The 18300-nt window shown below is 42.4% G+C and overlaps 1 protein-coding gene across 1 annotated transcript; it reads right to left on the reverse strand.

Annotated features, from left to right (window-relative positions):
- Positions 1-711: 711 nt before the first annotated feature.
- LOC148021841 (uncharacterized) lies at positions 712-2109 on the reverse strand. Its single transcript, XM_087696764.1, has 3 exons — positions 2020-2109; positions 1508-1688; positions 712-1322 (listed from the first exon to the last, which is right to left on the reverse strand). Exons 1-3 carry the CDS (start codon positions 2107-2109, stop codon positions 712-714), a joined length of 882 nt encoding a protein of 293 aa, XP_087552890.1.
- Between the last annotated feature and the right edge of the window lie 16191 nt (positions 2110-18300).

An 18300-nucleotide genomic window follows, 5' to 3' on the forward strand; every position in this document is an offset into this window, starting at 1 on the left:
AAAAATTCAATTGTAAAGAGAATTGCACTTTATATATCAAAATAAGGCCTTAGAAAGCACCATATCATGGTAGGCAAGCAAGATAGCATGAGTCAATTGGGTCACCATTGCAAAAAAATTAGAGACAGAAATCAAGAAAGAATAAAAGTTTTAATTTATATATATATATTTCAAACACTAGAACCACCAAACCATGCCAAACCACCTCAAAAGGATAAGGCAATTGCATCGCCATTTTGTGTGTGCGCGCGCGAGTGTGAGTGTGAGAGAACTTGAGATTTGAAATGTTCAAAACGACCCAACGGCTTCCAAAATCACATGATAAAAACGATAAATTTAGGTTTTTTTAAAGCGAGGCTATAAATTTAGATTAAGGAGGAGGAAAAGCTACATGTTTTCGGATATTTCCTAGATGAGGAGGATAGGGTATAATGCATAGGGCGTTGCAGATCGGCAGATTAACATCTAGTGGGCAGCCGATTGAATCTCGATGATAGAGGAATGGTTTCAAAAGCATCATTGTGAGATAAGCTATGCAGGCGCTGTTCATGTTTACAATGCAAAAGCTGAGGGACATACAGAAGAAAGAAAGCGTGCATTTATAAAAGAGCTCTTTGATCAACATAAAAGAAAGAAATATCTACAACTGTTTTCTATCAACCTCGTGTGTCCCATCTTCAGAACAAGTTTGGGTCCCTGAAAGTTCGTTCCTTACAAATCATGAATGAAGAAGGCATCCATAGCTTGTAGCTCATCGTATCTGTTACTATTATATGTAGGACTTGTAGCTAAGTCCGTGCCTTCAAACGTTCCTATGTCCCATTCTTTACGGTAAGCATCGTCGGTAGCGCCTTGTCCACAACAAAGGTGATCCGTAATTTGGTCCCCAACTACTGCTTTGACTGTGCTATTATCAACTTCATCAGTCATTTGGTCTCCAGCTACTGCTACGGCCGTGCTGTTATCAGCTTCAGTATCAGCACCAGTCGTCATTCTCGACAGCTTGCAAGCTTCCGTCATCCTTTGAGAGTGTCTGGCGAGTCTTATTACGCAGTAATCTTTAACTTTGCTGTACAGGTCCCCTTTATAAATGGAGAATTCAATCGTGCTAAAACTGCTGTTATCCGGGTCTTCAGAATTGCATCGCTTCTTTCCCTGCAGTAACTTCCTGTAGCTGTAATATTTCTTCCATGCCTCGGCAGTAACTTTTGAAGGTCTGCCGTGTTGCTTCCAATGGTAGCCTTCCTTTGTTATGAGCTGTCTTTTGTGCTCCGAGTCTTTGTACAGACAACGAGCAATGAGAAAGCAAACTACGTCGACCTCTGCATGCACAATCAACAGAAATGCTAGCTTTTCAGTTTGGAGTATATCCGCAGTTCAATCTTCTGTACCGACGGTTTGGAAACATAAAAGGCACATATCCTGATAAGACTTGATGTCACAGATAAGAAAGCACTTATATTTTGCTTGGTGTGTTGTCAGAGCAGCCTGATCTGCTTAATCATACCTTGAGGCTGATCAAGTACCTCCCATGGATGCTGTTTGTAAAAATCTTCCACTATTCTAATCCCCTTGGGTGCTATATTGAACAGTGCGTAATCAACCAAGGCTTGGATGAGTGACTCCTCTGAAGGCTCGCGCCTATAAGTGGATCCCTGCACACGAACAGAAACTGCATTGACTCTTTCCTTGGTGTTACAGTACAAAAGCCTCAACAGTTAAGTCTGTGAGGATCGGTCACCTTCTAATATCTTGAACCTATCAAGCTACATCAGGGTCGAAAAAAATCGAAGGAGGTTAAGTTTCCATGGGCACATCAAGTAGAACAAGAGGGAAAGATTGGAAATTATACATGAATACATTATATCGAACTGGTTTAACATTTTTTAAGACAAAAAAGAGAGTTGCATATTGATATAGGGATTAGAAATGCAAGAGGATGACAGGGCTGTGGTAGCTGCGTTAATATCTATATTTTATTGAAGTGGCAAGTACACATGAGAGGCCCAGTACAATTACCTGAATATCACGATCATCAGTGGAGGTGGTGTTCAGCTGAGCTGCCAGCGAGATATTATAACTGCAGAGGCCAGCGATCGACTGTCGCATCTCGTATTGCTGGCGGTGCCGCCACCCACAGAAGCGATGAATGTGGAAGGTTGTCCCGGTGAGGTCAACAAAGACATGGCGGGTGCACTCCGGGCGCAGCATGCAGATCTGATCGGGCAGGAGGCTGCGGTAGAAGGCGCCGAGCCATTGGCTGTAGTGGCGGCGGGAGCACCACGCATGGAGGCTGCAGGCAGCCGGGCTGGAAGAGGGCTGCAGCTCACCATGCAAGCAGCTGCTGCTGCACGAGCCCAAGGCACATAGACCCGCCTGTTGGCGTTGCCAGAACTCAGCCAGAAGGAGCTCTGATTGACGCCGCGGCTGGGGCTGATGATGTACCGTCATGCGTGGGGTCGATGGACACCCTGGAAATGCTGATTGGCTGCTCGTCCCTCTCGACGAGCTCGGATCCTCAGAGTCAGGGCCTCGGCCTGTTGTCGACATATTCATCATGGCTGCATAGTTATATCTATGGGCCATGAGCAGGAGATGATGGACCTCCCCGCATGCCAGCCGATTCGGAGAGACGATGGGCTTGTCGCAGCCGGGAAGATTACAAACAGCTCCCATGGTTATTCGGCCCTGCAGCTACATTCTTCTCTAAGCTCCTCTGTCTGAACTGGCCAGTCGGCACAAGAGACCTCGCTTCGCTCAAGACTGCGACTATCCAGAGAAGAAGAGGATGTGCGCTGATGATCTGTGTGACTGCCAGTTAGTGTGGTTATCCGACAACGATCGATCTCACGCAATCACTATTCAAAACCTTGGAGAGGTAATCTATGAGTGTGCACGAGTACTGATGACGACGGCCCCGCGTTAAATGTTGACCGTTCACTTATGAGAACTATCATTGAACTCACTCACCGAGCTAACCTAAATGAGAATAGTTATTAGGGCTGGGTCGGAGACTCGCACTGTTCACGCGGGGGTTGTCCAAGGGAAACAGTTTCCAAGCAGCTCCCAGTGAGAACCCGGTTTCCACCTTTATGTTTAGCCCACACTTGGTGGTTGTGTTTAAGCGCTCAATTATTTTATCTCTTAGAAACACAATAAAGTCAGCACGTTACACCCGTTGGATGGGCAGCCCAACGCCCATTCTTTCAACCGTACCTTTGGCTGAAGTGAGGACCTTCCCACCTCTCTCTCTCTCTCTCTCTCTATCTCTCTCTCTCTCTCTCTCCATTGGCCCAAGTGGTCACGATTTTGGGAGTCGTGGGTTTGGACGTAGCTTTTGAGTAAGGGAGTAACGACAGGGTATGGGATGTTTGATGTGGAGCAAACATACAATGGTTTGATTAACTTAAGTTCATAGAGAGGAATAGTGGTATAGGCAAATGCTCTATATGCTTAAATGCAGCAAAATACACGACTTGGAATGCCATATTCCTTGAAGATAAAACCTGCAACACACCTATGAATTCAATGGTGTGCTCCCATGCTTGTGCTATTCAATGCTACTATGACTAGCGATTCAGTGCTTGGATGAAGCCACATTGCACACTACCATGAATAGAGAACCAAAGCTTCATGGCAAGTGTTGAAAAATCAATATAGAGTCTCGAAAAAGACAGATGCTTCTTCTAAACTATGTTGTTATTTTACACTCTAATACACTCACGAGACACAAAAATCATGTCATTAACCAGTAAAACATCTACCATGTTAAAAGTAATGATACTTTTCTGTTTATCTGTACGAGGAGCCTGTGCATATACCTTGCTTATATCACTAATCCAATCTAAGCCTAAGCCTAAGCCTAAGATTAAGCTCTACCTTACTACGAGCCTAGCCCTAACACTAACCTTTCATGTAGTCTAAGCCTAGTACATATTGAGTCTAATTCTAATTTAAGGTAAAGAATATAGAGAGTAAGATAGGCTTACACATCATGTGTTCCTTCTATAAAAATAAGTTGTATTTGGGTATTTTGTGGATTCTCATTAATTTTGGCCTATTTGTAGTACAATTCTAACTTTTTATATGTGTGATGATGATCATATTGTCCTACACAAAGGATAGTATGCAATTAATTTGTTTTGTACTTCTAGTGAGCAAATAACTAGATAAGTATGGAGATGTAATGATTATAATATTGATCACTAGTGGAGTGCAATGTGAAATTATTGTTATTATGGAGACTATTATCACATGAAGCTATTTATATGCTTTAGCTTTAAATTAAGCAATTGTACTTAGCTATTTAGAGTACTGTCTCTATTTTCTTTTATGTTATTCATATTCATTAAATTTTTCATTAATTACTTATATTTATAATATAAAAATAAAATATATTAGCTAAGTTGAGGCTTATATTAGAACTAATCATTTCGAGTGCAATCGAGTCATCCTCATTTACATTGTTTGCTAGTTGTATGCTTTTGTAATTAATTAGGCTCAATTTGCCATTGTAATGATCGCTCCAATACCATCGAGTTGATTCTTACATATGGGCTATGATCAAAGTAGCAAAGTAATGGTTGAAGTATTGGTAGTGAACCACTAAAATATTACACCATATACTCCAGAGATTATCTTAGGGGATTGAGCATTAGCAAGATTAGTTGAAGAAGTTGATCTCTCACTTGTGCACAAGTAACAAGCTTATTGACGAGTAGCGTGTTGTTCGCATTACATCGAGTAGCATTTTTCTCACTTGGCTATAGGTTGTGGTGTACATGGCATCTCACTACAACAGAAATGAGGCATAGACGCGCAAAGTCAGGCGTGTCTATCACAACGTCTATAGGCACGTCTAAACGTGCGTGTAAATAGACGCGATTTTTGCGTCTATATATCCGCGCAAATAGGCGCGCTCATACACGCAAAAATAGACGTTGTCACAACTCTATAGAAACAGAATTTGTATCCTTTTTCATTAATTTATCTATATAATGATTTATTAAATTGGCTGTCACAACTCTATAGAAACAGAATTTGTATCCTTTTTCATTAATTTATCTATATAATGATTTATTAAATTTATTTCCTTTGCACTAATTAGATATAAAGAAAAGTGCATTGGAGCTGGCCACTGATGAGTGGTCACAGGTTATGGTGGACCCACACGGTGGGTTAGAGAAAAGATAGTTCACACTTCCACCTATATGACTCGATTGGGCGCCTGTGACTAGAACTCACACATATCAGGGTTAGACTCGCACACAGAAAGGATTGATGCCTTGAAGTGTGGGCTAGATCCACCAGAATAGACAGTTACAATCAACAAGATGGCATGATCATGAAATGCTTGTATAATGTGCATGTGTGGGCTGAAAGCTTGAAATGCACATTTCTTTGCATAGGAAAGTCACATGAAGATTCGGATACCATTTTTGCGATGTACACGGAAAAAGTTTTCATATGATACCCATATTGGGGGGGTCCCTAAATTCTAGGAGATCCCTAAATTTTAGGAGGTCCCTAAATTTTAGGAGCCTCGAATTAGCCTAAAAATGCTAGTCCTAAAAAATAGGGATGTCATTCTAAAAATAGTAAGTTCTGTACTCTGACTGTGCTTACTAAATTTGGTTGTTTCTATTCTTGACAGTATTCAACCCAAAAAGGAAGGCCATAGAGAAGAGACAAGTGTCAAGACACTTGTCACACAAGTTTCCAAGTGTCCCACCACTTGTCACATCTCATGACATGTGGCTGGACACTTGTCTTGTGCTACTCCACTTTCCCCTTTTGTACTAGCTCTCCCCTCTCCTATAAATAAGAGCTCGTTTTTCTTTATTCAACATCATTTTTCTTTGCTGTAAACTCATGTACAGCACCCACAGATAGCCAGAAACTGGGCCCATCCATCCCCATCATCATCCCCCACTTCTCCATGATCAAATTCCTCCATATTCCCTCTTCTATCACTGTTGTTTTACAAGACAGCAAGCCTGTAAATTCATTACAGTACCTCCTTCTTGAGCTCTTTCTTCCATTTTAGCTACAAGAAGCAAGCTCTATCCATGTACTGTTGATCAACGATGGAGAAAGGCTGAATTCCCCTTTTTCTTCTCTCATACTGCAAAGAAATCAGTTCTTATCATTGCATAATAGATAATGCATGTGTGTTTGTACATTTTTGCATGATCTTGTGAGAGTGAGAATTACTTCTTCTCACTCTCAGGTTGATTGTAACTGAGCTCTTCCCTAAGGGACTTGGGTTGAGCAGAAATACATTCCTTCGGGGGGGGTTGCCCATCTTCAACCCTCAATCTTGTCTCCATTACTTTTACATTTTCATGGCTGTAATTTTGTGAGTAATTTTCATTTTCAGCTTTAAGTGTTCATTCTCTTTTATATTAAATCTTGAAAACAAGCAAATATCATAATTGTTAAGCATACTACGTTGTTCGGGGCGTTTACAGACGTACACGTTAAAATTCAAATCATACTTAAATCATTTCTTTTCAAACTACGCCTTTCCTTTCCTACATTTTTTGCAGTTCTGAAGCTTGAATTTAGCCGACATATAATCTCTTCATGCCTCACCTAGTCTTTTCATGCCTCACCTCCTCATGACTCACCTCTTCTTTCATTTCAAACACACAAGAAGGGAAAAAGGAAAGCCAAGGAGAGGAAGAAAGAGAGAACAAGAGAGAGGAGAACAAGAAGAAGCAGCAAGCAAGGAAGCAAGCATCAAGGGAGGGTAACTTACCAAGAAGAGGAAGAAGGAGAAGGAAGAAGCACTACCACCCGCCACACCAAACACCCAAGGTGAGTCTCTCTCTCTCTCTCTCTCTCTCTCTCTCTCTCTCTCTCTCTCTCTCTCTCTCTCTCTCTCTTTCTTTCTATCTTCCTCTCTCTGCTCTGTCTGTGTATTTAGGATTTGTGATTTCATTATGTATGGCATTTTGTAAATCAATAATGGCGGTCGTCTGCTAAAATCATCCGACCAAGCGCGTCTGATAGTGCGTCTATATCTCAGTGTAGACGCAGATATAGACGCGGAAAATGTTTCTCTGGGGGCGCATCTTTGAGTGTGTGTGCAGGCGTGTGTGCTCTGCAGTGTACACGTGAGTATACACGTACTGACAGACGCCCACAGAGACGCAGGTATAGACGCACACAGAGATGCAGGTATAGACGTTGTATGTAATATGTTTTATCTACACAAGGTAATATGATTTTTTTTATGTAGATGTGGAATCCTAGATCCTTCAGCACCCCATTCAACAAGGAGAAATTCATGGGGGAGATGACCAATTATCTTGGTCGCTCTCCCACTGCAGATGAGGTTTTCAGTGTGATGTCTGGGACACCTATCACATCTTTGCCTACACAGGGATCAACTGAGGTACATGGATCGGCTGAAGCACGTACATCTGCAGAGGCACGTGTATTGAGTGAGGTAGAGGGTAGTGCACGTCGAGGGAGGAGAGAGAGTGGTGCGGGAGGACAAGGAGGTCGAGGGCTTTGTGGGGGTTGCCTAGGTGGTGGCTCTCGATCACCCTCACTGGAAAATGAGAGAGGTGAGCCTCCACAAATGTACTACTCTATCACTGATGTTGGTGGTATCTTGCATGACTTCGAGGGGAGGGAAGTGATAGCCTACTTGAGGAGTGTCATGCATGTCACATACAAAGATTACATGATTCCCTTCAAGCACAAAAAAAATGGTTTGTGGCAAGAGGTGCTGCGGGCAGTACATAAAAGGTACCCTAATCTCGAGAATTCACGATTCTCAGATGATTGGGGACGGTCAAAGGTGAGAGACGCACTTCATAACAAGAGGTCTCACCTTATGACGCACGCCAAGGAGTCATTGCGGAGACAAGAGCACGGGCGCCCTGGATTTGGCCAACCACCCAATTGCCACCGCAAGGAGTGGAAAGAGGCCAAGAAGAGAGCGACGGAGAAAATGACAAGTCGCCAACATGTAGAGGCACGACATATCCAAATGGCAACCATGGGATCGTCGCATTATGGATCGGGTGGCAGGGAGTCATGGGAGGCTGAGTTTGTAAGTATTATTCGATTTCTTTTTTTAAATTAAATTTTGATGTTTCACTTCATTATGTAGTGTGTTTTAATACGTTGTATATTCAAATTGTTTTGTAGTTCCATATCGTTGGTAGGATGCCTACTCCTAGAGAGGTAGGCTACCATCGAGGTCATAACCGAGCGTCCACTTGGCAGCATTTCTACGAGGAGGGACTCATTACGGAGGAGCAATATAATCGCGCCATGAGGATTCCACCAGTAGAAGAGGTATGTTTTATTTTTTACATGAAAAGTATAGATCAATATGATTTATTGTTTGTAATGGTATTTATATACTTTAATTCTTTGTGTAGGCGAACCCTGATGTAGTTGCGGATAGCGAAGGGGGGACTAGCAGTAATGGTGGCGGCAACGGCAGCGGCATAGGCAGTGGTGGTGGTAGCGATGATGATGCCTCTTCTGAGGAGATATAGAGGAGCCCCATGCATGCATGCCTCCCCTTGGCTTGTAATTTTCATTTTTGATATGTATTACTTTCAGCTAGTGCTTGCGATCATGACGTCACAAGCACTAGAACTCATAATGTAAAAACGTTTCATCTATATATTTGAAATTTCGTGTGCTACATACATTGTTTTGTTTTTAGTATCCAATCTTCGAAATAATCTTTCTCTGTTTTCCCTAAGTATACAATTTGATGTTGATGGGGGGGGGGGGGGGGGAAACCAGAGAGGCTCTCTGGTTTTTTTTTTCATACCTCTGTTTTGCGCGTCTATCAGCGCGTCTAAATTGTAGGATAAATACGTGTCTATTCTCGTAAAAAACTTTCAGAGTAAACACGGTTTTAGACGCGTAGATACACGCGTGTATAGACACACAATATGAATATATCCACTTTTTTATAAATATGATTATATATTTATGTAGCGCGTTTATACGCGCGTCTATAGGCGCGTCTAAGTGTGCGTCTACTTCTGACTATAAGCGCGCTTTTAGATGCGATTTTGTAGACGCGAAAATAGATGTGTTAATAAACGCGCCCGACTTTTTTTTTCACAATTCAAATATTGCATCTACGAGCGCGTCTATGGAGCCTTTTTGTTGTAGTGTCTCCCCTATATCATAAGTACCTACATGAGTTTCCCCTTGCAACATATCTACAAGCTATCAATATTTTATGGGTATATATTTACATCAACCATGGCTATGCATAAGCGTTCACTACATTGGTTAGTACCCCTAAACCACATTGTCTTTTCCCTCTTCATCATGTGGACCACACATTGTCTTTTTCACCCAACCACTTAAGCACCTTAGTCCACTCAACTAATATGTAGACAAGCCACATGATTGTTTAGCCACATTGGAGTACTCAATCACTTGAAATACATCCTAACTACTTGGAGCACTTTGGCCACATGTTTGATTAGTAAAGCATACTCTTCCATGTGCACATACTCAATCACGTAGTCACGTAGTTGCACAATCACCTAATTGTTCTTGGCTTTTACTAAAAGTGCAACATTGATGTTACCTTGTTGGATGAAGCACAGAGGTTTGACTAGTAAGGTGGAGCTACTATGTGTACTCTCATTAGACTATGGTAGTAGCTTATAATGAAAACTTATAAGGTTAGTCAAAGTAAGTGATTTTAATTATAAATCCCACCTAACTTGTGCAACAACTCACATGAGTTGGCTTGAAGACTCGATTAAAAGTGGCTTGGCCTTTGGCTAGACAGAGCATCATCTCTTATTTCTTGCATCTTGCTTGCTTGTGGACACACACACACACACACACACGCACACACACACACAGAAGGGAGGCGAATAAGAGACAGGTTGTTGAAGAAGCTCTTCTCCTCTCCTCTTCTATATTATTATTATTCTTCTTCTCATTGTGGAGTTTACATGGTCAAATTGAAAGGAATGAAAAGAGAGCATTCTTGATGAGTCACATTTGAATCATGGGTCCATTGATCCATCTTCAAGCCTTGACCATCTCCACTCTCTTACACTTGATCATAAGGCACCCTTTGACCACATCGAGAACCTTTTTTTTCTTATCACAATAGTCTCACTCAACAATTTAGGCCACATTGGGCACTCATGAATCACTCTAGGTAGCATTAGCACATGATTATACAATACTTAGACTCTATACCACTATCACACTCTACTACTTAGTGCTCATATATAGCATAGTGATGTGGATGGTTTTGGGAATGGGAATGGGAATTGGGATGGGGATGGGGATGGGGATGTGGGCTAGAATTGCCCTCCTTTGTCACCATCAGAGAGGGCCCTCTAATAAGTGGACGGGATTGGGATGCGGGTTGGTTTGAGGATAAGCTAGGATTGGGATGGCAAGCTAGAAAATGGCCATCCCATGTCATTATGGCTCATAGCATTTTACTAAAAGAACACCTTAGCCACTTGATTACTTAGACACATTGAAGCACATGATTACCTTATGCACTTAGGTAATATATAAGGCCAAATTTGCATGATTCTTGGACAAGAGTGTAAACACTTTCACACATTGTAGATGCATTTGTACACACACTTTCATGTACCTTAGGATAAGAACTACGGTACAAGTCCTTTGGGCCACTTTGTAAATGTGTGAGAGTAAGACACAATACATTAGTTCACTCGTACATATCGTGTCTAGAGAAATTTTGTGCAAGTGTGGACACACAAGTATATTTTTGTAGAACATCTGGTATGCATTGTGTGGATCACACTTTTATTTTATTTTATTTCTTCTTTAAGCTTCTATCTGGTTCTTTGAATATGATATAGCTCTCCTATAGATTAGGAACCCTTCACATTAGCAAATGTTATAGGAAAAAAGATAGCATGCAATGTATGGATCTCAATGGGGATTAGAAGAATAAGGGTATATAGCACATGAAAGAAAGTGTGGAAAAAGAGGTTTTACTAATGGCTAGTAGGGTTTTGCATGTTTATTCCAAGTGTGTTGCACTCTCAAAAGGAAAAGAAGTGTTTGAAAATGTCCTAGTACCAAACGGAGTCTGTTGGAGTGCCTTGATCACTAGAGATAGGCAAAGCATGGACATGGTGTTGAAGCTTTGAGATGTTTTGGCAACATTTCATAGGTGAGTGTCTACAAAATTGGTCACCCACACTTTCAATATTATGAAAGCTTGTATTAAAGAAGGGAAAAAAGATACATACCAATGTACACAAGTTGGGGCTTATTTAGTCAATTTTGGTTGCATATTCAAGGCATGTGGATGCATAGAAGTGGCATAGAAGGGCTGTGAAATAAACATGATATAGTAGTTGTGGCATTATATTGGTAGATATGTGCGTTGAACTTAGCTTGCTTGCAAAAGCACAAGCTTCAAACTTGAAATTTAGTTAGCTTACTAACCATGCTAATTGAGAGCGGAATTTAGGTGACGGGAAGTGCTTAAAAATAGCTAAAAATTATGAATATCAAGGGAAAAATATTCAATGTCAAAGGCGGCGGCTCGATCTAGGACGATTTTAAGCGTCAAAGTGCTTTAAAGGTGCCCGAGCGACACTTGTTAATTTTTTATAATTTTTCAGACAGTCGTGCGGGTTGGCAAGAGTTACTGGCCAATGCGGGAAACCAAGCCGGACGCCCAGGATTTTTTCAGAGCTCAATTCGGAGTCCGGATGGGGAAATGGCCACAAAATGGTCAAGATATGAAAAGGTGGACACTTGGGAGGCCAAATTTGAGCATGCCTTTTGAGTTTGGAACCCCCCCCCCCCCCCCCCCCCCAAAAAAAAATTATGCACCTTATGAAGCAAAAAACGTGGAGAGAGAATGAAGAGGGATGAAAAAACGTGATCAACAGAGGGCGCCGTTTTTTTCGCCATGGATGGAGAGAGGGCATCATGGATGTTACAAACACCCTGCCTAATGGATTATGGGGCTTCATTCCCTCCTGTCTGTGGATCTTATCACCGTCCTTCGCTCCTCAATTAATGGTCTGAATGTTGAGATAGAAATCTAGTCTTTCTCTCTCCTCCCTCTCTCTCTTCTAAGGGGGAATTCATGTGGGAAGAAGAAGGAAGAAGAAAGAATGATGGAGGCTTGTCCGGCATGGATCGGATTGCTCCACGGGCTGGAAATGGTGATTTGTGATTGTGCTGGACATGAAGTGCTGCTGATTTTTAGATTTACAGCCATGGACATGAAACCCGAAACACGCAAATAAGCGGTAATTCAATTTTTTCAAAGGAAATTTGAGATTTCATGGCTTTTGATTGATAAAATGTTGTTTATGTGGGCTAAAAATTGTTTACGTTGCTGTTTTCCATGAGTACTTGCTGATCATAATCAAAAAATCAGAAAAATATGCATCTTGTGGCTCAAAATAATACACTAAAACACGTAAAATATGGACAATCAAGGGAAAATAATATTTTTGGGCATAAAAATGGAAAAATGAATAGAAACACCAACTAAATTTTCATTTTTGTTACAAGAAGGAACTAAGGGCCACAGCCCATAACCTATTTTGAATTTTTGGTAATAAAATAATGCAAAAAATAAGAAAAAATACAAGGAAAATAGAGAAAAATCACTAAAAATAGGGAAAAAATGCATTTTGGGTGCGGAAAATTAATGAAAATTAAGAGCAATGTTTGTGAATGTTTGTGGGGACTGAAGCATGAGGATTTGCCTCAGTTCAACCCCACCTTGTTCTAGTGTATTTTTTCCGCTTTCTACACATAAAATGATGGCAAAATACCTTATAAATCTATACAACAATGCAACATTTGATCGATGGGAGGGTAGAGTGGTTAAAGTGTGTCTAAATGTGGAGTAAAATGATGAAAAGATTGCTGTTTTTGTTTGCGTGCCATATAGGTCGGTGAATAATTATAAAATAAGGGCCTAGTAGCACGAGGGTTCCCTTGGTGCTAGGTTCATGCAACGCCGCATAAGAACGGTAGTTGAAAATCATTGAAAGGATGTTTTTCGCATGTGCACAATATCGATTTCATAATTGTTTGAGCACTTGGCATCCACAATATGCATAAATTATGGAAATATTTAAAGGTATCAGAAATCCTGGATGCACAGCAATTGTTTTCATTAGGACATTGACCCACGTTGAGTGAGAGACAGGGCACCCTAAGCCATAGGCTAGTCGTGGGGTCTAGGGAAAAGAGAAGTAAGGACAATGGTACATTCATGTATATGATTAAATGGTACCTTGAGTGGATTTTGTGCGAAATGTTTATATGTTGAGCGACGCATCGAGGGGCCAATCCCCAAGGTGTAGGAGAGTCGCAGAGGGGTGGCGGCATTCAGCCGTAGGAGGAACCCCATGTGTATGTGATTCGAGCCTTTTGGCTATGTGCAAGGGACTCCCTCTGAGGAGTAATATTGGGTTAGGATCAGTTGGACTACAACGTATTACAAACGCAATGTTTAGGAAGGCAGAGATTTTGATAGATGCTCCTGGCCGCGAGGCCGAGGGGTTGTCTTGTGCGTAGTGATGAGGCCCGGCTAGTGCATGAGCCCCGTTTTTAGGTCCATCAGTGGTGCGTTTGCCGGGAGCCGCTTAAAAGTAGCGGTCCTCGAATCCTGGTTGTCTAGGGACCAACTAGCAATTTATGCCAAAGGATACTGAGATTGATCCGTTATTTATTGATAAGCATCGTCTAGCAGAAATCCAAAAGCAAGAAAGAGACGAAAGAGCTAGGCGACGTGCTAAAATTTTTAGGAGATATTCCCCTAAGCGTAGCGGTGCTGAACCCTTACGAGGGAGTGGTTCTAGTGGTCTTGGGGCCACAAGCAGTAAGTTAGGAGAAGGTGGAAGCTCTAGTGCTCCCCTTTCTGCCATAAGCCAGTCTACATCAAGTACGGGAGGTGTAACCCCACCATCCCCTATTCCTAGTGCAAATCCAATCCTCGTCATGGCGTAGCCTATTGCAATTCCAGCAGGAACGACGGATTTGCCGGCTCTAGGTTACCCGCTACCCATTTTTAATGGGCTAGTTGAGGAAGATGCGGAACTCCACATTAGGGAGTTTCAAAAGCTGATGTTTAACTGTCGCATTCAAGAAGAAGGACATTTAATGATGTTCTTCAATATGACTCTCAAAGGAAAAGCTGCTATATGGTATCATGGTTTAGAAGCCGGAACCATATTGAATATTGATTCATTTTATGGAGCTTTTCGAAGGGAGTTTGCCCCTGAAAGGGGTGGGCAATATTGGACACGTATACTCAACGTGACCCGCCAAGAACCACATGAGGATATTCGTGCTTATGCGAAGAAAATAAAAGAGGTTTTCTGTAAGTTGGACACCTCTATTCCTATCCCCGCAGCTGCCCAATTGCAATATTTCCTACATGGTTTGGACTTTAATATCCAATTGCAGTTGAGTAGTGTCCCCTTGGGGGATATAGATACTGCCATTACATGAGCACAAGAGGTGGAATCCCGACTACAAGCAGCCTATGCTTCTCGAGGCAATTCAAATATGGGTTTAGTATTGGGAAACAATATGGCAATGGCCAATGGCAGTAGTGGCCAAGGGATAGCAATGGCTAACCCTAATGGGAGAGGGAACATGATGCAGAATGTCCCTTTATTACCAGCTTCCCCTAGCATGTCTATGCCTATGGGCAGTCAAATGGCTCCAAATGGTGGAGGCCAGACGGTCAATTCTAACACCATGCCTGTGGCTCAACAACCAGTGCCTAATCGAATTGTTAGGCCGATGGAACGACATGGTAATGACCAAGGCTATGAGTCGAGTGCTTCCAATATTCTTGGCGAGGTTAAGGACATGATGAAGCATTATACCGACATGATTACGGAGCAGTATCGACAAATAGCCGTTGATGTCAACTTCCTTAAAAAACAACAAAATTTGATAGGAAGTAGATACCCAGAGGAGGGTGCACCTTCGAGGTTTAGTTGCAAATGGTGTGGTGGGCAACATTATCCAAGAAATTGCCCAAATGTTAAGTGCGACATTTGTGGAAAATCCGGCCACTTAGCAGCTACTTGCTGGAGTAAGATCAGTTCCCTCCAGCGTGGTAGTCAGCGGCCAGGGCCTGTTAATCATCGTGCCCAAGGAAATGATTCCCAGCGAGAAGATGGGCCTAAACAAATACTTCAACAACCAAAGACTACAGTGGAGGAGCTACCTAGTGGTAGTGGGGTTAGTTTGATTGAGGCTGTACGCATTAATGATACTGAAACCTCTAATTTGCGTGCTGTTCTTACAAGAGGTCAAAAGGGTAGAGAAGCCGACAAGGATAAGCCTGTCGACGAAAACCCTAAACAAGGCGACAAAGGAACGCAAGTTTTGGATCCTGCCATGGAAGGGGGACCTTTGAAGCCCGTAGAAAGTAAAGCCGATAAGGAACCACCAAAGAAGAAGGTGAAAGTTAAAAAAGAGGCAATAAAGCCAGTTCAGCGACCTAAAGAGGGGATGGTTTGGCGTGAAAAGCGAGCTCTATCAAACTATCATGAATTCGATTTGGCGAGCTCTCTTTGCGAAGTCAAGCCGGATGTGAATCTTTTACAGCTTATTAAGCTTTCCCTAGGAGTACGCAAGGAATTTAGAAAGATCCTACGTACCGGGTATATCGTAGAACCTTTGGGTATTGCGCGAGTTGGTGATGACTGGTTCGAGCATGCTAAGAAGCATTGCCCAAGGGTTGCAGCCTATGTCGATGGGATATTAGTAGATTATGCCATTGTCGACACGGGATCATCTGTTAACATTATGAGTTCCGAACTGATGGAAAGGTTGGGTCTTGCGATCCAGAAAGATACCTCCACAATTCTCAGAATGGCAGATGATAGTTTGAGACAGCCGGAAGGCTGCATTACTAAGGTCCATGTCACTGTTGCAAATGTAGAATGCATGTTGGACTTTAGGGTGATTCGTTTTGCAGGCCGTCCAAGTTACCAAGTATTACTCGGATGACCTTGGATCTTGCAAGCGGACTGCCAAGTGGATATACCCACCGGTCGGCTAATATTTGGCAGAGGTGCCCAGCTTGTGGTGGTTGATGCTTATTCTGAGTCCCCGCAGAGTGAGAGAGCTCCTCTATCTTCTACAGAATTGGAGACATTAGAAGATTTATCTGCCACTGAGACATCATCGAGTGATGAGTCCAAAGAGGGATCCACCACGGAAGACATCTATCAGATCACTTTGAACGAACCGATAGAGGGCCAAGATCGTATAAGTAATGCAGATGTTATCGAGCTAGACCTTGGTACGCCTGATGATTTGCGGCCAATCAAATTAGGTTCTATGCTTAGCACAACAGAAAGGGAGAACTATGTGGCCTTGATCCAGGAATTCCGTGATATCTTTGCCTGGAGTTATGATGAGTTGAGAGGCATTCCTCCTAGTCTTGCTGTTCATACAATTCCGTTGAAAGAGGGCAGTCGTCCTGTACGGCAAAAAGTAAGGCGTATGCCTTTCGAACTAAGGGACGGGCTGTTTGAAGAGGTACAGAAGCTTCGAAAAGCGGGTTTGATTTTTCCTGTGCAACACACGGAATGGTGTTCGCCGGTTGTGATAAGAAAGAAGAAGAATAATCAAATCCGATTATGTGTAGACTTTAGGGAGCTGAATAAGCAGACAGTTAAGGACTACTATTCGTTGCCATTTATTGACCAGATTTTGGATCAATTAGCGGGTAGGGAGATATATTCGTTTATCGATTGCTTTGCAGGATACAACCAAATGGCAATTGCAGAAGAGGACAAGTTGAAAACAACTTTTATCACTGTATTTGGTACTTTTTCATACCATGTGATGGCCTTTGGTTTATGCAATGCACCCGGTTCGTGGCAACGAACAGCAGATAAGACATTCGGTGACATATCCCCTGAAGAGTTGAAGGTGTTTATTGATGACTTAGGGGCTGCCACCGTGAGAGGAAGGCAGTTGAGCATTTTAAGAAAATGCTTCGAGCGCTGTAGACAATTTTGCATCGCCCTAAACCCACGGAAGTGTGTTTTTGGAGTACCTTATGGGCTATTGCTGGGTCATGTAGTCAGTTCGGTAGGAATTGCGACAGACCCTGAGAAAGTCAAAGTTATAGTTGCCATGGGTCCACCACGCTCTCCGAAGGAAGTTCATAGCTTTCTGTCTTCGGTGGGTTATTACCCTAGATTCATAAACGCGTTGGCAGAAAGAACGTTGCCACTTACAAATTTATTGTCCTTTAGCTGTTCGTTTGTATGGGGCGACCCTTTAAGATAGCATTCGAGGATGTGAAACAAGAGCTAGCAAGAGCACCCGTTTTAGAAGCACCTAAAAGAGGTGAGGTGTTCTATATATTCTCAGCAGCCACCATGTATAGTATCAACTGCTACTGTTTAGCCCAAATTTGGGAAGAGAAGTGGTACCACCCGATTGCTTTTGCTAGCCGGAAGCTGGGGGTATCCGAAATCAATTATACCTACATGGAGAAGTTGTGTCTAGCGATGGTCTTTGGGACCAAGAAATTTAGGCATTATATTCTCTATGAGAAAGTCGTGCCTTATACGAAGGCGGAGGGACTTCGATTATTGATGAATAAGCTACAGCCGCTTGATCGTCTAGCAAAGTGATTGATCACTTTGCAGGAATTTGATTATGAAATCAGGAGTAAGCCACCAAGGTTGCAAGGCATCGTGGAATGTCTTGTGGACTTTGGGGAGCCAAAAGAATCTGTGGCTGAAGGTAGTGACATGGAGTTGTTATTTAAAATAGATACGGCATCTATTCCCTCCTGGTATGCTGCAATAACGCATTATTTATCAACAGGAGAGGTGGGATCCGAATTATCTAAAGCTGAGAGAAGGAAAATTAAGCAGCAAGCGTTAAAGTTTGCTTTGATCGCAGGTACATTATATCGGCAAGGGGTTGATGATATCTATCGCCGGTGTGTGATGCCTGACGAGGTGCCATTCATTTTGGAAGAGTGCCATGATTCTGCTTGCGGTGGCCATTTTGCTGGACTGCTTACATCACAAAAGGCTCTAAGAGCAGGTTATTGGTGGCCGGCCATCTTCCAGGATGCGTTTGCGTATGTTAAAAGATGTGATATTTGTCAACGACATGATAGTCGAGAGAATAGGAAACGACCACTCAACCCTATTATGGCGATACTTCCATTTGAGAAGTGGGGAATAGACTTTGTGGGTCCTATTACTCCGTCGTCGACTGTGCAAAAGAGGTATATCATTGTAGCAACTGACTACTTCACAAAGTGGTCAGAAGCAC

Source organism: Lygodium microphyllum, chromosome 17 (assembly GCF_053477565.2).
Source record: "Lygodium microphyllum isolate KBCC chromosome 17, Lygodium_microphyllum_v1.1.10, whole genome shotgun sequence".
Classification (NCBI taxonomy): Eukaryota; Viridiplantae; Streptophyta; class Polypodiopsida; order Schizaeales; family Lygodiaceae; genus Lygodium; species Lygodium microphyllum.

Excerpts from the sequence above, each read along its gene's own strand:
- LOC148021841 (XM_087696764.1), bottom strand. The coding sequence starts at position 2,109 with ATGCGACAGTCGATCGCTGGCCTCTGCAGTTATAATATCTCGCTGGCA. Across the intron at positions 1,689-2,019 it reads CTGATGATCGTGATATTCAG|GAAAGAGTCAATGCAGTTTC; the intron begins GTAATTGTACTG and ends TGTAACACCAAG. Across the intron at positions 1,323-1,507 it reads GGTACTTGATCAGCCTCAAG|AGGTCGACGTAGTTTGCTTT; the intron begins GTATGATTAAGC and ends TTGTGCATGCAG.